This window comes from Etheostoma cragini, chromosome 18, assembly GCF_013103735.1.
Source record: "Etheostoma cragini isolate CJK2018 chromosome 18, CSU_Ecrag_1.0, whole genome shotgun sequence".
Taxonomy (NCBI): domain Eukaryota; kingdom Metazoa; phylum Chordata; class Actinopteri; order Perciformes; family Percidae; genus Etheostoma; species Etheostoma cragini.
This window is the reverse complement of record NC_048424.1, coordinates 7,848,602-7,869,470: the sequence shown is the minus strand read 5'-3', so window position 1 is coordinate 7,869,470 and position 20,869 is coordinate 7,848,602. Positions and strand designations below refer to the sequence as shown.

General features: G+C 42.6%; 2 protein-coding genes across 9 annotated transcripts in view; both read left to right on the top strand.

Annotated features, from left to right (window-relative positions):
• Positions 1–10,243, top strand: part of LOC117961540 (sine oculis-binding protein homolog) — a 12,549-nt gene extending 2,306 nt beyond the window's left edge. For 2 of the 4 annotated variants that reach the window (XM_034900299.1, XM_034900300.1), the window contains exons 2-7: positions 611–740; positions 1,055–1,246; positions 1,923–2,074; positions 3,408–3,503; positions 3,642–5,540; positions 7,867–10,243. In XM_034900299.1, the coding sequence (XP_034756190.1) occupies positions 611–740; positions 1,055–1,246; positions 1,923–2,074; positions 3,408–3,503; positions 3,642–5,531 (2,460 nt within the window). In that variant the 3' untranslated portion in view covers positions 5,532–5,540; positions 7,867–10,243. Of the gene's footprint in view, positions 1–610; positions 741–1,054; positions 1,247–1,922; positions 2,075–3,407; positions 3,504–3,620; positions 5,541–7,866 lie in introns of all 4 variants that reach the window. The other 2 variants (XM_034900295.1, XM_034900296.1) reach the window with 1 other exon arrangement.
• A 1,139-nt stretch (positions 10,244–11,382) lies between these two features.
• Positions 11,383–20,869, top strand: part of LOC117961482 (rho-associated protein kinase 2-like) — a 28,729-nt gene continuing 19,242 nt past the window's right edge. For all 5 annotated transcript variants that reach the window (XR_004660412.1, XM_034900188.1, XM_034900187.1 and 2 more), the window contains exons 1-7: positions 11,383–11,857; positions 16,527–16,608; positions 17,315–17,415; positions 18,118–18,255; positions 19,164–19,424; positions 20,102–20,246; positions 20,359–20,497. Coding sequence is in view for 4 of the 5 variants with exons in the window: in XM_034900188.1 (XP_034756079.1) it covers positions 11,762–11,857; positions 16,527–16,608; positions 17,315–17,415; positions 18,118–18,255; positions 19,164–19,424; positions 20,102–20,246; positions 20,359–20,497 (962 nt within the window). In the remaining variant the exon portion in view is untranslated. The remainder of the gene's footprint in view (positions 11,858–16,526; positions 16,609–17,314; positions 17,416–18,117; positions 18,256–19,163; positions 19,425–20,101; positions 20,247–20,358; positions 20,498–20,869) is intronic.

Here is a 20,869-nt window from a genome sequence, read left to right as displayed (position 1 = left end):
GAGAGAGAGAGGTGGACACTGGAGAGAGGAGTGGGGCATTTCCGAGAAGCGTGGGACCTCGCTGTGGTGTAGGGTGTCCCGCTCTGATTTCTGCCCGTTCCGGATCAGGTTTCTCCTCCAATCCGGTTCTCCCAAAGCCACAGAGAGAGGTGGGTGGATAAAGAGAGAGACCTTTGTTTTTTTTTCATCTGGTCATAATAAAAAAGGGACCACACATCCCATCTGTGGGGAACAGTTTTCTTTTCTCCCTCTTTTTTCCAATTAAAAGAGATAAACAAAGGATGATTCATAGATTTCACACTGGTGTTAGGTTTTAAACCTTTCCGTCTCAGATTTAGCAAGAGTAAACAACTTGAATACATCATGGAAAAAGTGTCATACTGTACTCCACTGTGCCCATATTCATTTCCCCAACTGGGCTGGGGCTGAGAAAGAATCCCTTGCATTGATTCAGAGTAGGCAGGTCTGATTATGTTTAACATAGGATAAAAAGTTCCACTAACAACCCTAAGATGTATGGTTACAATTTCCCATTTGCAGGCAGGATATGGCTCTGTTACACTATCCCTTTACATTGAATGTTAATCAGTGATTTTTTTCTCTCGTGCAGACGTTTGCAGAAAGCACAATGAACGAACTTCTGGGATGGTACGGCTACGACAAGGTAGACCTCAGAGACTCAGAGGCCAACGAGATCAGAAACTACAGAGAGAGGCGTCAGCATGTGTCTGTGCTAAAAGGTGAGGGTAGATGTTGACAGTGCCCTCTTGGAATAGAGTCTTCTTGAATTTACACCAACAGGTTGTGCAGGTTTCAGTGTAGACATTGAGTCACTGTTCAAATTTACTAGACATACTCTCCTGTAGTTGCAACTTCTCAGATTTCCTTCGTTCAAATACATCTATTGTTTCTCAACACAACTGAACTAAAAATCAGTGGAGGGCATTGTTATGGGCGCAAAAGTTATTACAGTATCATGCAAGCCATAGTGTGGATTTATGCTATTGTATTACATGAAAAATCCCTAGTGTTATAATCTGTTTATGTCTTTCAGAGAACTCATTGCCAAAATCCAAGAGCCTGGACACCAAAGTCAGTCACTCAGTCCTCGCCATGAAGAGTGGAGAGATAGTGTCCAGTGTTCCCTCCTCTTCATCATCCTCTTCCTCAACAAGTTCAACCCTGACCACCCCCAAGGAGCACACGAGTGCCCCTGTCATTGTTCCCCTGATAAAGCCATCAGCAGGTAGTCGGCTACCGGACAACACATTAAGTGATTATATCTTGTAGCAATGCTCCCTCCAGATTCACACTTGCATAAATAATCACGGTACACTGTCCACTCACTGTTGATTACCTTCAGACATAAAATGAAAGTCAACTCTTAAACCTCAGTCATTCTTTAATTACTATGTGCCCAAGTACAGAGTCAAAATCAACCTATGGATCGCACACAGCAGTGGCGCAGATAATAAGAAATAACCAGGGTGCAGAAGCATCTCTCCCCCACCCCCTTAAAAGAATATTGCACCTTAGACTTCTTATTGAATTCATAAATTAATCATTTCCATCTCAGGTTTTGGAGGCCCTGTATGCCAAGATCCTGTTATTATCTAACCATACTTACATTATTCAAACGTATACTCGATCAGATCATTAGCTGAAGGTTCAGTTCCTGGTCAAAAAGAACACAACTGACCCATGTCTCTTGAGTTATGGTGAGATAAAATAGTTACGCAGTACTTAACTTTAGCTGTTCACAGATATTGAGAGGTAAAGACTTGAAATATGGCTGTCGGAATCCTCTATAAGCTCACCCTTCTAAACAGCCACACACACCTCTTTGAAACTGGGTCATAAAATGTTAACATATTGCACTCATTAATTGACCTCAAACCTTTTTTTTTGCTTTTCCCCTGCAGTGGAAGACGTACAGAATGTGCAGATAGTGTGTGTTTGGTGCCAGAAGGAAGGGGTAAAACGCTACTCTCTATGCATGGGTTCAGAACTCAAGAGCTTCTGCAGTGAGAAGTGCTTTGCCGCCTGCAGACGGGCTTACTTCAAACGCAATAAGGTTTGTGGTAAACTAAAACATTTGTACTGTGAATGTCAGCATCACTGTCGGCAGTCATAAACAGTTAGGTGAGGCTTGTGCCTTTTTTGTGAAATCACCAATCAGGATATCTATATGGGGATGATGGTGGATTGTCTTTATATTTTTGAATGTTGAGTTGAGTAGATTCTCACACACAAATGCACATTCACTCACGAATACAAGTACTTCATCTGGACAGAGTTTGTACCAGCTGGATCACTCTTCATACACAGGAGACCCAAGCATCAAGTGGCAGGTAAACAGACCTTTGGACACAGATACTCCTGATATTGTGAGGTCATGACTGATTCATTTACAGGAGTTTTAATAGAGAGGATCTCTCAGAACACATTTTCTAGTCATTATGGAGGACCCAGTATAGGAATGGTGCCAGGGAGGTCAAAGTTTGTAGAGGACACTTAGTATCAGTTTCACGTTAATGGAGAAGGGGCCGGCCATTAAGTGGCTTTGCTCTGGAGGACAGGAAAGCTACAAGTATGAAGAACCGCTCTGATGCACATTGCCGTGATTTTTCAACTTCCATTATGATATGGATATACCCTTTTTAGAGGTGCGGTGTGACAAGCAGCTATATCGCCTTTCACCCTCACTGTTGTTTATACTGTGGCAGGTTTATTCACTCGACAACAGAGACAAAAAGGAGGGCTGAACAGATTCTGTGCGCAACAAGCCCTCTAGTTTTTCGGAGGCTGGGAGGAAAGCATTGCCGTTGGCTTGTCACTGCTTGTCTGAGAGGAAGGCCAGGAGGCCTGGGGTGAAGTATCCACTTTCAGTGCATACCTTACCTTCAGCTGCCTCATGTTTCGTAACTCAACACGACTCAATGGGTTACAGAGATGGGGGAGCACTCAGACCAGCAGCAGATCAGCTTTCATGAATCAAGAGGAATTTCCTATATTAAAACTGGCAAGGCCATTAATAATATGACAATACATCCCCTGCCTTATCTCCCAACTCGATGGTCACATCGTATCTGCTTCACAACACAGTGTTTTCCCTTTGTTGCACTGACCTTTAGGGTTTGGTCAAATGCCATGCGTGAAGTTCAAACTTTTTCTAACCTTGATGCCATTGCCATTTATTCAAAGCTATTTTCTGCACTTGTTATGTAGAAGCTCAAATTTGGTTTAATGACCACGGACTTATTCCAGTGCTGCATTGTGATTTTAAACAGCTGCAGTTACATCATCATGGATTTGAGAAATGATCCATCAAAAGTAGGTTGAACTTTGACAAACTGCGTTACAGTGGTCCATATCATGTGTGTCACACTTTTGTTTTACCCTGTCAGGCCAGAGATGAAGACCTCCACGGAGAGAGATCCCCTCAGCACCCCCATACAGAGGACTCGGCTAGACTGGTGTTAAAGATCAACAGCAACGTCAGAGTAAGAGTACAATATCAATGTATCTTTTTTTTTCAGTGAAAAGTGTTATTATTCATCTTACTCTATATTTTTACAATGCCTTTATCTAGGATCTGTCACTTTAATGACCCTCCACAGTCTCTCTCCCCTGTGCCACAGGTGTGTGACTGGTGCAAGCATGTCCGTCACACTAAAGAATACCTGGACTTTGGATCTGGCGAGGAACGCCTACAGTTCTGCAGCACAAAGTGTCTGAATCAGTACAAGATGGATGTTTTCTACCGAGAAGCCCGTGCAGCTCTCACCAGCTCCAGTCCAAGCAGAACCAGTCAGGAGGGGAGGACGGAGACCATTGTGGCCGGGCAAAAGCTACTCACTCCTGAGTCTTGGAGCAGCAGCAGCAGTGCAGGAGAAGCTCGTCACAGAAACCTATCCCCTAGAGGACCTACGCCAATCCATGGATCAGCAGAATCCACCTCCATGTCCCCCTCAGAGGCATCCTCTTCTAGTTCCAAGATCCCTGTATCTGGGATGAGGAACCTGGAGAGACCCATCCAGCCTCCTCCCCCAGCTATGTCACCCCACCCTGCTCCCCTTCATCCTCCACCTCATCCTCGTCCCACTCTGGAACATCAGCCGGTACCTCACATCCCAATGACCTTCATCAGGCCACCCCTTCACGCTCAGGGCCTGAAAAGCCCTCTTACCAACCCAAACTCCAGACACCCAGGCCCCCCTTCAAGCCCTATTCACAGACCCCCTCACTCCCCTCACCTGCAGCACCCAAACTCTTCCATGAATCCCCCTGGACTGATGCATCCCTTTCCAGGAGCCTACTTCCCTGGCTTGCACTCCCCTCCTCTGAACATGATCCCAAGAGGTCCTGTCCCAATGCCTCACATGATGAACTATGGTATTCCTTCCTTTAGCCCTCTTCTGCCCCATCCTACTATCCTGGTGCCTTATCCAATTATTGTTCCCTTACCTGTCCCCATACCCATTCCTATCCTCATTCCAGTCCCTTCTAAGGCAACCGTAGAAACTCCAAGTCACAGTGGTGTTATCCAGCCTGTGCCAGAGGGGGTAGACAGGGGTAGATCCAGGGCTACTGGGCTGCCATCACAAGGGATCCCTGAAGGGGACAGCAGATTGGTAGCCAACGAATTTGGTGGAAATTTGACTCAAGGTCTCCCCTCACCAAGTGACCCCAACACAGATTGGGTTAAATCAGAGAAGCCATTCCCATCCCCAACATCCACACCACACAGTAGAGCATCCTCCCCCAGAGCACAGTACAGTGAATCGCCCTGCTCAGCCTCAGGGTCAGAGGGGCTGACAGACTATAAGCAGCAACAGTCAGAGCGACAAGTCATCCAAAGGGTTCTCCAAAGGACCCAAGTGAAGCCCAGTGCCAATGGAGTGATGGACCTATCAGGGCTGGGAGAGTCAGGAACTGGGCAGGGTACCAGAGCAGGGCTCCACAACATCATCAGACCCACTCCTCCTCTACTACAGTCTCCTTTACATGACACTGTCTACCAACGCCAGGACTCTCACACTCCACCTTCACACACCCCACCCAGACCCACAGAGAGCAGCCATCCACATGATGCCACATCCCCTGTCCTGAACTCTCAGGACCACAGTCCAAATGGGATGTCCTCCTCATCCATACCTGCCAGTCCTGACTCCTCCCTACCCCAGAGAGTACCAGCACCACCTTCTGATCCTGTGCTCAGTGAGCACGAAGCCATCAAAGAGAACAAGTGCTTTGTTGTTGGCACAGTGCGCGTTGAGGGCCCAGTTGGTCAGTCAGAAGAGCCCTTAGCAGTAGTTGGGGAGGTAGGAGAGGACCCCCATGTTCCTGATGAGGACCATGCCTATGCTCTGCCCACAGCGCCAAAAACAGGGGGGACCACCACCCCGCTGCTCTTGCCCAAACTCAGGGACAAGGGTAGCTTGCGGAGCCCTGTTAATATGCCCAGTGCTGGAGACATGGAGCCAGCTCTAAAGAGGCGATGCCTACGAATCCGTGATCAGAATAAGTAGAGGATGAAGGTGAGAGATTCTAATACAAGGCAAAGTATAGACAACATTGCTTTCACTAGCAGTTATATCTGATATTATTGAGTTGTACATTGAAAGAAGGGAGAGACCATGTTATCTTACACATACATTCATAGAAGATATACCCCAAGCAGCCCATGGGTGGGATTTACTGCATTTCAGAAATTCTCAGGTATATTTAAGAGTATACCACATTGACTGTATTTGCATAAGCTTTCTAAATCCTATTGCATTGTTCTGTGTGGCAAACCCCACTAACATGGTATTCTGTGTTGGTTAAATTAAAAACAGTAATTATGTTTAAATGCCACTTCACTATGGATTAGAAAATGTTCACAAACACATTCCCTCTCTCACATACACACACACACACACACACACACACACACACACAAGGGGCAAGCTTAATCAGAGGTCTCTCAGTATGCGCATGGTCACTAAACAGCATGGCGCCAAAGAGAGAGAATCCCAGTAACCTGGCACTCCTCAGGGCTCTAAGGTTACAACAGAGGAAGGAGGTGGAGGGCACAGGCAGTGAGAGTCACTTTGAAAGGTGATCACTTCACCACAATCTGACAGTCACAATGCTTTGTTTGCATGGCAGCCTGTTTTGTAGGCTCAGTTCTGCCAACATATGGGAGTGTGTATCTGTTTAAGAGGAAGGGAGGGATTTCTACATTTTTACCTATTAGCTGATGCTTTTATCCAGAGCAGATTGTAATGTATGAGAAGGTAGAAGTGAAGCACAGATGGCTGATGCTAAATCAAACCTTGACTTTGAGGTTATGAGATGGTCTGTCCAACCTGACACCCAGATAGAGAAACAGATCAACTGAGGTTGATTAAATGTGACCCCAAAGTCAAACTCTTGCTTCTTGCAGAATGAATGGTGAGGCAGTGCAGACATGTTTCTGAGGTCACTGTAGAGACAGAGGTGATTGTCATGCAGACTATAAGGCGCTGTGAATATGAGAGCCAGCCCTCAGCTGTGATAGAGCTCTGGGGCTTCACTAGAAAACACAGGGGCAGAACCAGACCGTTTCGATTACACATGTCATAATGACACCCTGTTCTGGCTTCGGCTTGTCTCTCTCCCATGTATGAGTTTAGCACTCTCCTCTACTCTCCCCTTCCATTCCTTTTCTTTCTCTTCACTCACCACCGCTGTCCCCTTCCAACCAGATGTTGTTAGAGTGCTGCAGAAAATCCTCCTTACTTTGGACCAATCAAAGGGCCTCTTGATTTCACTTGCTTGATTGGCAATCCAAATGGCTGTAACACCAGCCGTCGTTCTCACCCGCTGGTAGCTTGCCATAACGAGATCACGTTGCCATTTTTCTGTATGTCCTGAGATGAATCTGCTGATATTACATAGGTGGTTTAAATTTCAACTGGCCATGGGTCTGCGTCATAGTTCTGTTTAGAAATGATGACTGTTAATAGAGAATGCACAACATAAACCTTTATCTTATACCCCAGATGTTTTGTGTCTAAGTTAAAAGATTCCCTTTCACTTAATAAGTTCCCACCTTTACTCTATTTGTGATTTGTTGTGGTTTCACGGTCCCCATAGAAACCAATACATATGAAATCACAGCGTGCTGCTTATGTTGTGCAGATGGATTTATGGCCCAGCGTTGTGTGTAAATGGAGCTGGCTGCTGTATGCGAATAACTTTAGCCCGCCACCTCCGTGCTGTCCTGTTACATTGTCTCTACTGCTAAAAGTCTTTTAAAAATCTCTCACTCTGACAGAATCAGCAGCCAAGTGAAGGATTTTAGCTCAGGAAACTGAGGCCTGTTTTTTCGTCTCAGTTTTCCCTGCCTTTATTTGGGATATTTTATAGCCCCATGTAATGCGATCCCACCATATGGGTATTTGCTGAGCGTTTGAAACTGAAACGCAATGGGACAGAGGGAGTACAGAACCCTGGTTTGGCCCATACATGAGAGTGTGTGTGTGTGTGTGTGTGTGTGTGTGTGTGTGTGTGTGTTTGTTTGTGTGTGTGTGTCTGTTTACGTTTCATATGTGTGTGTTTGAATGAAAGTCTGTTTTAGTGGGTGAGAGAGAAAGAGGCAAGAGGTCTGATTGTGCCCTGTGCGACAGTTATCTGAGTGTTGACACGACTAAAAGCCTCATTCTCAGCGTTCATGTGGAATAGGTGGATTAAGGATGAGTGCCCAGAGCAAGAGGGGTTGATGTAAGATATCCTTGAAATAGAAATTAGAATTAGCCTAGAATCTATAACATCTCGCCACAATTTCTCACTGTCCTTTCTGTTTGTTTTTTGCTCTCCCCCTCTCTACCTAATGAACAGACTCCCTGTTTAACACTGAATGGCGGTGCCAGATTCAGTGCCACGCCCTCTTGTGGACAATGCCAGTGCTAACACCCTCCAGCCTGTTAGCCCACCACAGTGTTACTCTGCCTGTAGACAAGCAGGGTGCCAACCCAGGAAGGAGTCCAGATGGCCATACTATCACCAGTCAATGTGTGGGAAGAACACAACACTGTCACACATTTTGTCTTGGACCAAAGAGTATTGCTGGATAGTGTGTTATGTTGTGTTCAGTGAGCGCTTGATATGGAACATCTCAGATCTTCTCCCTGTCTGACATTGCCCTAAAGTGTGTCTGTGTGTATGTGTTGGTGTGGCTGCCCAGATGCACTCCTCCTCCTCCTCTTCCTCTCCTTGCTCCACACAGCAGACAGGGCTCTGATCAGCCTTGTGTGGTCTTCTCAGATGGAGCCTGAACATGATCTCTTTCCAGGGGAAACGGTTTGTTTTCCCTGCCCGGCTTGCACAAAGAGCCACATTGTTCCTCTCCCCATATCCCACGCTAACTCCCCACTCCAGGTTTTGGGTTACCTGGCCGACGGTGGCTCAGACTTCAGGAGTTTTTTTTTTTTTTTTTTTTGACCGGCAGCCAGGAATATAGTATATCCTCCCCTCCAGCTCACCGCCCAATCTAAATATGGCACACAGTAACACAGTAGTTCTGAGGCTTGATTCCTCAGATTAAGACTTTATCATTGGGCAGTTTATACATGGTGTGGAAGGAAGCTGGCTGTGCTGTCAAGGCAGACGACTGAGCAGAATAACACCATGAGGAAAAAAGATGCTCCCTCTGCTTCTTCTAAAACAAAGTAAAACTTGAACATGTGAGCGGGCATCTACTGCTATACATTAGCTGAGATGGTTTGTGAATACTCACAGTAAGTCCTCCTGATGATGCTGGTCCCTCACCTTCCCCCCTGATCTGCCAAAGCTTTGATTTGAATCATTTGTAGAACCAATGGCCCTGCATGTTTGTTTTAAAATTCATGGCACATGACAGTTTAACTGATCCTGATTCAGATATTTTTTTTTACGTATCTAACTAGTCAGACGATTCTAAAAAAATCAGGCTGGTAATATTACCAAATGTGGTGTTATACTCAACCGTCCAGTGCTGTAGTATGCAGCAATCAGTATTACAGTTTCCGCTATTGGTGATACCTGATGAAATTTGATCCCGATAGATCACTTTGAGGCTTTGTCAACACTTGTCCCATTGTAAAATTGCAGTTTTTCTTGTTGAACTCTACACAGATACTATTTGATGTTATATTAATTTATGGATTACGCATCTGTAGATTTTCACAAAAAAGTGCTTTATTTCTGCATTTTATTTTTCTTTGATGATTGTTTTTTGTGTGCCGAAGCTCTTAAGTGTTTATATACTGTTTCCCCACTAGAGAGCAGTGTTTTTCTTTGTAACTTTGCACCTGCCCTTAGTTAACAAGAAAGCCCCAGGAGGTCCATAGGCAGCCTGCTGAAATCCATAAGTACACAGAATAGACCACGGCACTCGGTGCCAGCGGACTGATATCCAATGCCAACTAGACTTTTCTCCACATCTTGCTGCCATTATTTTCTCTTTCCATCCTAATGTTGCCTACCATTACAGCAGTGTCAAGAAGACCCAGTGTGGCCTTTAAAAGCCTCTTTATGAAGAGTTCAACAGTCCCTGGGATCCACTCATCATGGCTTACTCCTAGAATAACTCTAAGTGAGACCCACCCCTGCCGTCATTCCAACACTAAATGCCTATCACATTGTGTGTGTGTGTGTGTGTGTGTGTGTGTTTGTGTGTGTGTGTGTGTGTGTGTGTGTGTGTGTGTATGTGTGTGTGTGTGTGTATGTGTGTATGTGTGGGTGTGTGTGTGTGTGCCGAATGCAGCGACACATTTCCCCCCACTCATTCCAGCCTACATCTTCACCACAGGTCATGCCATTATGTTAGTGTCATCCTCGGCTGGTCAGGGGACTTTGTCAGTGATGACGTCACTCTAAGTATCTGTGGTGTCCACACATGGTTCTCTACTCTTATGCCAGAAGCCAAAAAATACATCGTTACAGACTGCCATTGTTGGTTTAATTGCACATTTTAGGCCTTGCCCTTTCTGACCGGATGCAGTATTTGTGGTAATCAAATGGTTGGACAAAAAAAATAATGTTGTGTCACAAATGATGTTGCTGTTGTTGCCTGAAATTCATTGGTACTTTTTGACCTCCCCTGTCAAACATTTAGCCCAATGTCTGAGTAGATGATTCACAGGTTGTCTGTATTTGAAAATAGATTCAGTAACCGAGAGCTTTGGTGGAGTCCTCGTTGTAAAGTAAAATAAATAAAAGTTATTCTAAGAGCATACAATTGTGGTCTGTTTTAACAGTTCTTATGTCTTTTACACTTGTATCCTTATATTGTTTTTTTTTAATATAATTCTTACCCAAGAACTGGTATTGTGTTGGGCTGTAAAATCTGAATTTAGGCCTATATATTCATGTAGGTTTACACTCATAAAACAATAATCCAGAATTTGTGCTAACGTACTGCGGTCCCTGTACGTTTCAAGGCTATTTTTAGCACCAGCATGTTTGCAGGGCAGCGCATCAGCATTCCTAAAATACTGAAAGTTTGTCCAGGCCCTGAGCTGTGACGGTAAAACAGATGAATGAGATAAGAGAGCAGGAATTTCGGCTTGGTGAGGGCTCGCTGGGAGCAGCGAATGGGGGGTGGTTGGGGGTCGTATGGCTTCCTGGCGTGGGACAACTTTCCAGGGGGAAGATAGAGTAGATAGGTAAAGACACAGGAAAAGAGGAAACCGATGGGGGATTCTTATTTGTCAAGTCACCTACACTTTAGCACAAAAGCGGATGCAAGGTAATGCCTGCAAAATAAAGAAAAATTAATCAAGTTAAGCAGTGAGATTGTGAGAATTGTGTCTTCTTTAAAATTATTTTTTAATTTGAGCTTGAACACTTTCTCTCAACTTAAGTTCCCAAAAATCTAGTAACTTTTTTTTTAATTATCTTTTTTCTTTTTCTTTTTTTCATAAGGATACGTGTATGTACAATATATGAAGCCCAACTGTAGCATATTGGCCTATATGTAAATGTACAATACTTAAAAACATATTAAAAACATCCTATTTATTTACAAAACACGTAAAAAGAATCTCAGAACTTTTTTTAAATTCTCATATAATTTTTTTTATTTACATAAGAATACGTGTATGTACAGTGAGCCCAACTGTAGCATATTGGCCTATATGTTAAGTATTTTATGTAAATATTTTAAAATATATTTAAAACATGTTGTTAGTTTATAAAACACGTTTTAAATGGGTATTTCCTAATTATAACACATTCAATATTTCTATTATTTATAATTCTAACTAGCCTTGCTATCTTCCGTAGGCTACTGGTTTATATTATAAGCCACAGCATTTATTTTGAGGGCTAACGATTAGTTTTGGTTTGAAGGTTTGAACCGGAAGTCATGCTTTCTAACTTGACAGAGGTCTGTCCTGGCTACAGGTTGGACACCGACACTTTGTGGTCGGATCAGATTTTGTTGTAGCTACCTGGGAGCACACGGGGCTCACCTGAGAGTGGATCGCGTTCACTCGGCTCTCAAAGTCCGCTTGCTTTCCACTTTGTCGATATTAATGAAAAAAAAAGAGTGTGGCGGCCTACTTTGGTAGTGGATAAATAATTAACCTGGCAACTCAAGCGGCAGTTTACAGAAGAGCTGACATGAGGAGCTGAGCCTGAGCCAAGCAGTAGCGGAGTGCGCCTCTCGCCCGAGACCGAAACACAGGCCCACAGGTGTTTTTGTATATTTTCTGGTTGATGTCATTTGATCTGAACACACTGCGCTGTGATCATGCTCGGAGCGGAGAGCAGACTGGAATCCCGGTTGAAGAAGCTGGAGTCCCTGATAAGGAACCCAGAGTCGGCTATAAACTTGGAAACCCTGCTGGTGAGTTCGCTTTGACTCTCTGGGTCTTACACAGTTAGGTCTCACGAGTCAGACTGAGAGCTATAGACTCATGAGTTACACACACATAGCTGTGCTCTGAGTTTTTATACTGTCATGATCACATTGACAGCTGGAGTACACAAATAAAAAAACAGTTGCACAATCTAAAGAAATAACATACTAGCCTAATATGTGCTTTAGGAGTGAGTGACTGGACAGTCCTCTTTATAAGATCACTGCTTGTGGAAACCTCTGTTTAGCCACTTGTTTACCATTACTTTGGCTTTTAATCAGGGATGCAGCAAAGGGAAACCCCACCTAAAAGTTTGCCACCTTTTCCTGTGTGAATACAGTTTAATTCTCATTTTTACAGTTACGGTGGAAAATAGAATAGAACATTTTGTTTATAATAATCAAATATGATACATGTTTAGAAGGGGCATTAAACTGAAACATGCCATTCAAGGATATAGACGAACAAACCAATTAGTGCCTTCCCTAAAATCTGAGTAGTTAACTTATTTATCTTTTCTTGCCACTCCATCGCTGTCTGTTTGTGATTAGTATCTTGGTGTGGCCCCTAATATACACGCCCTCTATAAACGTACCTAGCCTACTTTGATAAAGTTGATAATAACTATTGCCAGTGCTAAGCTTCTCTGCTCAAACCTCCTGACAGCAGAAGCACATTCTTTGTAGCTGATCTGAAGTAGCTTTTGTTCTGGATCCTCTGTCTTGACAGGATCTCCCAACAGGCCACAGCTCAAAACTCACCTTCCTTTGTAGTTTTGAACAATGCACAGCCATTTCTATCAGCCAACACTTTACACTGTATATCTTAAAGTATGGTGAGGCATTTCAGACAATCCAGACATACCTGAGGAAAGGTAAAGACTGGATTAACATGCTTTTCTACATGGTCGCATTTTCTCTCAGCAAAGTGTATAATTTGATGGAAGAACTCCTTTACTGTGTTATTAAGCTGCTTAATGTTTGATAGTAACAACGCCAGCAGCCGTCGTTGTCGGTCCGGTTATCCTGGTGCTATTTGAAACAAGGAAGAACCCAGATGTTTACGGATCATTATCAAGGTCAATATGTCAACCTGTTGAGTAGATGACAGTTAAAGGAAATTTGATGTTGTCTATGCAGGTTGTCTCCACAAACCCTAACCCTTCCAATGGCAATATTTCCTTCTAGAGGAAGCCTAGTCTATTCTCAGTGCTGATGAATCACAAGTCCAGTGTAAAGCCAGAGCAGACCCAATTAATGTCATACAAACTGCAATGAGTTGATTTAAAACCACGTCGACTGTCCATCCAAACCTCACCAGTCGTTATTCTCAATTTTATCTCTACAGTCATCTGCGTCTGATTCCAAGCAGCTCTGTAGTGGACATAACTATGGCTACTTAATATGGAGCGCTACCACACAGGAAGCTGAAGTCACTTCCTGGAATTGAGCTGGAGTTAACCTGCTGTGACCTCACGTCCCTTACTTCCTGTTTGTCCATAAGGATTTTTGTTGTGTTTTCCCAGCAGATGTGTTTGAAGCGGGTTTTTTTTTTTAATTTGCGGAAGAAGGGATTTGGGTGAAGATAGAAGTTAAGCTGTTTTTGATATATATTTCTGTACTGTGTATTTCTTTCCTTTGGATCGGTGAGGACTTTGTCTGTGAAGGCAGGAGACACAGTTTGATTTTGAGAACCTCTCCATTGCTGCTGACTGTGCTCCAGCAGAATCAGCTTACAGTGGAGTAGGTGGGAGGTGTTATCTGAGGACGCACAACCAAGCCTAAGCAGGATCCTGTTCAGATTTGTCCAGATTCCAGAAGTGATAAGGAAATTCGAATTGTATTTAGCTGTGGCTGGTCTGAGGCTTAATCAGGGGGCGAAAAAAAAAAATCTGAAACCTTCCCACTACAAGATAACGTGTTATAACTGTACATGGTGGAGGGAATCACAGGAGAACTCACAAGCTATCATGACAATATCATAAGGCCTCTTTTTTTTTTAGTGTTGTCCAATTTTACGTTGACATTAACCCCTCGTAAATTGAAACAAACTGCAGTATCTGTGGTCTTAGGGGCTTTTACCAACTCTGGCCATTCCCAGTCACCCCATTGTCCTTCTTGTGTCAAGTTGCAGATCATTGATGTACTAGTCTATATCCATGATGTTCCTCTTCCCGGGGGTTGCTCCGATGCCGCCGGAAGTTCTGCCGGATGTCCGTTACCTTCCGCTTTCTTTGTGTAACTTTAGACTCTGGTGGATTTGTGAGGACTGGGGTTAACTGCTCCTCAGATCTCTGCAGGGTAACTCTGGCCAGCAAACTGGACTATCTGTCCAATCTGAGTTTTCTGTTACATGACTCAAACTACCTTTTGTTTGTGGAACACAAGTTCCACCAAAACAAGTTCATTCCCCAGGCTATTTTTGCAGCGGCACCGTGGTTCTGTCCGGCACTCAAGACGATTATGATTGGTTAAAAGAAATGACAATAAACCAGAGCATGTTTTTCTCCCATCCAGGAAGGCTGTGTGGACTAGCCGGACCCTCCTCCGCAGCGCTGTGGAGGAAGGTCCAGCAATGCGAGACTATTCTTGTATCAACAAACTCTCCGTCAGAATCCTAAAACTCCACCAAGAAAAGATCGAAAGAGAAGCCCCAGTAGTTATTGGCAAACTCCAAATTTGGGTTTTATCAATATCCATACTTTAAAGTATGATACATTTACAAATTTATATTTTTATCATTTGGCACACTTAAAGTGAACATCCAGATTTGATGAGCACATAATCTAAAAAATATTGCATTAAATCTTTTATATTTTCTTTAGTTATTAGTAAAGAAAAATGTACAAAAGGTAGCCCTTTTAATGAAATGACATAATGTTTTGAAAGTGCCCTGTGGAGTTTTCTTGTCAAACATAAGTTGACATTTAGTGTTTCTCACCTATATGTATGGTTTGTGTCTTTTGAGATTTGGCAAACCTATTAAGTATAAACATTTGCAAAGCCGATATTTTTTCAGATGTCTTAAACGGTACATGGTTTACATCCATGTTGACTTGCTAGTCTTCTTCCTAACTGCGAGTCTTATTGCCTCCCTGCCAACAACTGGGGATTCAGCAGTGTTTGGTGTTGCCTGGATCTTCACCTGTGTGCATGTAATACTTCCTTGTGATGTAATACTTCCTTGTGACCCACTTATAAAACGTTGTTCCATAGTTTTACTAGTGGTAAAAAACCAACTCCTTAGGGTACCTGTTGACTATCTATCTAAACTTGAGTTTTAGATATGACTTTACTTGAAATTCACAACGGACAGATTTACTGATTTAGATTAGTTAACAGTGTCATTCAAACTCTTTGCACATTCCCAGACTTCTGCCATTTTCTATTCCAGGACACCCTTATCTTTAAAAACTGGTTTCAGCAACAAGGATGTAAGATTTTAGTCCCGCATTCCCGGAGGCTACACACATTTGAATTAGCTAAAATTAGATTGGATTTGCATATGTACATAGAGTTAAAAGTTCTCGCAGACTGTTGAGTTTCCTCTCTACTGCAGTAACCATGGTTGTTACAAAACACACACACACACACACACTGTGTAAAATGATCATAGATCCTCGAGCTCTCAGCCATGAAACCAGTCCTATAAGCTGTTTGTCCCACAATAGCTTCTGAGCCTTTCGGTCTATTTCCACCCGTCTGCAGTGGGGGGATCTCTCCGCGCCGCTTCTATTTAAAGTTGCAGAAATTGTTCCACCTGCCCCTGCCCACCCACTCTCATGTCCCCGAACAAACACACCAATAGACACACACACACACACACACACACAGAGGGCATGACTCCACTTGACCCTTTTTTCTGGGGAACAGTGGGTCCTACAACACCCCCCCACCCACCTGCCCAACTGCCCTGCCAGCCTCATGCAGATTGGCTCTGTGTGAAACCCAACACCGCTGATTTAAGAACTGATGACACTACTGAGGTCCTGGCTTTTAGTCTGACGTGGATCTGCCTGTGTGTTAAGCCAGGGGGAGGGTTTGGGTTTGTTCGGAGGGAACGGGTGTTGTTTGGGCAGCGGGGCTATAACAGCATCTTTGTAAGTCGTTATTGTTGTTTAACTTGTTGTGTCTTTACGGTCCAAACTCCCTCGTCCTCTGGTTATTGTCTTCTTATGCTGCACATTAGCAGTTTCCTTTTCTCTCCTGTAATGTTGCATTTACGAGCACACAGCTCACAGTAACCTAATTCCTTCATTCCTTCCTTCCTTCCTTCCTTCCTTCCTCATTCTTTTATCAGCCAGCAGCAGGTCAGGGTTGTCAAGAATTACAAGACTTGTCCTGACAGATTAATAAAAGAAAAAAAATGTTTCTTCCTTCCTTACCCAAAACTTTAAATCTTTGGAATATGACTATATTTTCATGTGTTTCTATTTGTTAGTAAAACATTCAACAGAACCCAAGCAATAATGCTCCCAAATCGTTTTTCTAATGTAGTGGTTAGCTTAGCAGGCAAACCTGTTATTAGATACAGTTCTTAATACACCAGAGGCAAACCTACATGTCAAATATTTTTGAAATTTTTTGATTGTGTTCCTGTCCATTCATTTTATTTTTCCAAGGTTGATTGAATATCTTTTCTTTTCTGTCTTTTTAGGATTCCATGAACGCGCTGGCTCATGATTTGAACTATCCTGCTCTGCGGAAAAACAAAAACATTGAGGCCTTTCTGAACCGATGTAAGTACTACAGTGTGTTTGGCGAAGGCCAGGATTCTCGTTTAGCTTAAGAAATACCTATAAAATTGGTGAATACAAACCAGAGCACTCTGTCATGAGTGTGCGATGCTTGTTTGTCATTGCACACAAGCTATATATACAGGGAAACATTTGGTATCTTGTACAAAAATCGTTATCTTTCTTCTACAGGCCACATTTTGGAGACGCAGTCATTGTTTCAGCAAAAAGTCACAAAAGATATAATATATGGTATAAATATATGATAAAGCCCCTCCGAAGTCTGATTTGTGTAACTTTTACAACCAGAATATCACAAAAAATGTGATTGTATAATTTTGTATAATGTCTTTGTGAAATCTTTAGCTCTTTATATTTGTTTGTCTTCAGGCCATATACAAAGATTAAAATTAATATATTGGACCAACCAGTGGCTAAAAAAACACTGTTCTAATGAACTTTCTCTCTCTCATAAGTCTTTCTCTTCCAAAAGCTACAAAAGTTTCCCATTCACATTAGACCGGTCTAACTTTTAGTTAACTTTCACTGTGGCCAGTTGATGCGCATTCCTGGCCTTTGTACAACATTTGTACTCTCACTGACCTTTCTGATCCATCAGTTAATTACTCACCTGTTTCTTTAGACCTAAATGGTTGGAGCTTGCCCTTTGTGTGGTGTTGCTATGGTAACGTATCCGTCTGTCCCACAGATGAAAAGGCAGCGAGTCAGCTGCGAGAACTGCAGGTGAAACCTGATGACTTTGAAAAAGTGAAGCTGATCGGCAGAGGAGCCTACGGAGAAGTGAAGCTGGTGAGATGTTTCTGGCATAGTTGATGAATAAAGTATCTTTTAATTATTTATTTTATTAATGCTGAAGCATTGCAGTTTGACATAAAGGGAGATGGAATAGGAGAGATTCTCCAGAAGCTGCTGAATACAGCACTTTTGGCACGGAAATACCAGAAACATGAACCACTAGAGGGAGCAACAATCTGTGGATATATCAAAATGTGAAATATGTAACATCTGCAACTTGTTTTTGTGGTTTAACATAAACATAATTGGCACTTATCTTCTCATCATGGAAAACTTTAAGTTAAAAAAAGTAATTAAGGCATGCGGTAATTCCTTCAAAACACCTGGTTTTTCCAGATGTCTGTGCGGATGGAAGCTTGAATCTGGTCTCTGCTAAGCATCTTGTAGTAGAAACAAGTCTGGACAGGCTCAGTGTGTGGGAGGAAAGTGTGAAGTCTGGTGTGGGGGTGTGGATGGGATGCTTGGTGTGTTTGTGCTTGAAATCTTGTGTAAGCATGTCTTTCTATGGGTGTGGGCCTACAATTATGGGTTCCCCTCTCTGTCTCTCTCTTTTTGTCATGTTATCTTAGTCATTCTGACATGCTTACTATCTTTTATTTATTGACTTTGCGCAGTTATCTGTTTATGCAGTTGCGCAGTTATTAACTGTTTGCATGCCAACGTCTCCATCTTTTGCCTTGCCCTCCTCTGCTGCAGGTCCGTCACAAGGCCTCTCGGAAGGTTTACGCCATGAAGCAGCTCAGCAAGTTCGAAATGGTCAAGCGGTCAGACTCTGCCTTCTTCTGGGAGGAGAGGCACATCATGGCCTTTTCCAACAGTCCTTGGATCGTCCAGGTGTGCAGATACTGTACACTGTTTAATTCTGTTTTCTTTTTTAAAGATTTGTTGGGCATTTTAAGGCCTTTATTGACAGGACAGCTGAAGAAATGAAAGGGGAGAGAGAGGGGTGAAATGACATGCAGCAAAGGGCCCTCTGCATCAAGGAGTAAACCTCTATATATGGGCGCACGCTCCACCAACTGAGCTATCCGGGCACCCATACTGTGTAATTCTATTGAAAAACACAATATGCAACATAATGGAAGGACTGAACATTTAAACATGATTCCAGAAAGACTTCTAGTTTAGCCCATCTCCAGAAAACATGGGAAGGAATGTTTCAGCTTTTACAACTGTGATATACACAAGATAATCAAAAAACAATACATAAAATTCACACCGCAAATAATTGCAGCTATGATCTATTAATTGTAACCACACATGATATTTACACTATAGACAGAACTATAAATAGGACATACAGTAAAATGAGTCTGGCTTTGTTATGTCCAATAAAAACAGCAATCAGGTATGTCATATTTTAAAGTGTGATAAAGTAGTTTAGGAAACACTTAATAATTTGCTCAAATGAACTTAAAAAATGCACATAATTCAACTGAAAAGCATCCTTAAACATTAAACGTATATAATGATAAGCAAAGCATATAGGGTAACCTAAATCACAATATCGTATTACAATATATTATATGGATTCCCCCCGAGCTCTATTGTGCACTGGAGTAATAACATGTTGTCATAAATTTTTAGATCATGTTGGAGATATTAATCTCTGTCTGTCTTTGTTTTTCATGACACAGATCATTTAGCATTAACACAACCACACCTTGTACTAAAATTAGTTCAAAGTAATGGCTTACCATCTTGTGTTGGGCCTTCAGTGACATGAGTTTGTGATTTCTTAGCTGTGCAGTGCTTTCCAAGACGACCGCCACCTCTACTTGGTGATGGAGTTCATGCCTGGAGGCGACCTGGTCACGCTCACCATGAACTACGACATACCTGAGAAATGGGCTCGCTTCTACACAGCTGAAGTAGTGCTGGCGTTGAACGCCATCCACTCCATGGGCTTCATCCATCGGGACGTCAAACCTGACAACATGCTGCTGGACCAACACGGACACCTCAAACTGGCAGATTTCGGCACGTGCATGAAGATGGACTCAGTAGGTTAATTTTGATGGCTTGTTGTTTTTAAATGCACGGGGCCTGGATAGGTGATCCAGTTAAGGAACTACCGCGTATGAACCTTTTAACTTTGGAAGATTTTAGTCCTGTAACTTTAAAGAAAATGGTAAGTTGAATAGAGAGTGAATTGACTTTTCTTTCTCAAGACTAGTGGCTCTTTTTTCTGTGCCCTAGTGCACCACCAAGTGTTCGGATTGCAGAGAATCTTCGTGCCCCGCTGTTACATCAGGCTGTTTTGAAAAGGCCCCAGGAGTTATTGTGCTAAACAACCAATCTAGAGTACAGCAGAGGTTCCGCCTCTTTTTTTTCTTCTTTTTTTTAAACCTTTTTTTGTTTTTACCACAGCAATTTCTAATTAGCTGGTTTAACAAGTTTTGACATTTGAGCTCTCTGAAACTCCCAGAGACAGAAAGTATGTTGGAAACAATCCAGCAGAAATCACACCATTTGTCTCAGAATATCTGGAGTGCTGTTAAAGTATCAGAAGTATTTTATTTAAGAAAAGTTTTTCATGAAAAAAATTGACACTTGCATTACATATTTCTGTCTTTTATGGGGCCTTATGCCCTACTGTAACTCTACCAAGCTTTTACAATCACTGCTATTCCATTATTGCTTTCTCTCTACAGTAAATCTTGTGTTTTTCTGGTTGCAGAAGGGCATGGTGCACTGTGAAACTGCTGTAGGCACCCCAGACTACATTTCCCCTGAAGTGCTTCAGTCCCAGGATGGTGCTGGTTACTACGGCCGGGAGTGCGACTGGTGGTCTGTGGGAGTCTTTATCTATGAGCTGCTGGTCGGTAAGTGGCCTACCATATACAGTACATCATGTTCATTTTTGTGCTGTTTGGCAACCTAAATATTTCCATCCTGAAAATCAATCATTGTACAAAACTACGTATTTTTCCGCAGGTGAAACTCCCTTCTATGCTGAATCCCTGGTTGGGACTTATGGGAAGATCATGAACCACAAGAACACACTCATCTTCCCAGAGGATGTAGAGATGTCTCAGGATGCCAAAGACCTCATCTGTGCCTTTCTTACTGACAGGTTTGCACATGGACCTCTAAACCACAAAAACTTAACATTTGCCTAACTTTTGTTGTCATGTGCATACACACTTAGATTTTCTTTGTCCACTCTGCTATTTATGTAAGTGATTGTTGTACTGTTGAGCAATGTAATGACATTGTTTGAAATGGAACTTTGTTTTAATTCAAGAAACATCTTATGAAAAGACTCCTATAGCTTTGTTCTTCTTGTCAAACAAACGTGTTTGTCAGCCTCTCAAAACTTTACGACTTCTCCAGCGTGTCCATGTCTATCTGCCCCAATCTTATTGGTTCATATTGACAATGATAATACTTTTTTTTTTAAGTTCACAAATATATATTTATTTTTTTAAAGACTAAGCAATACCCT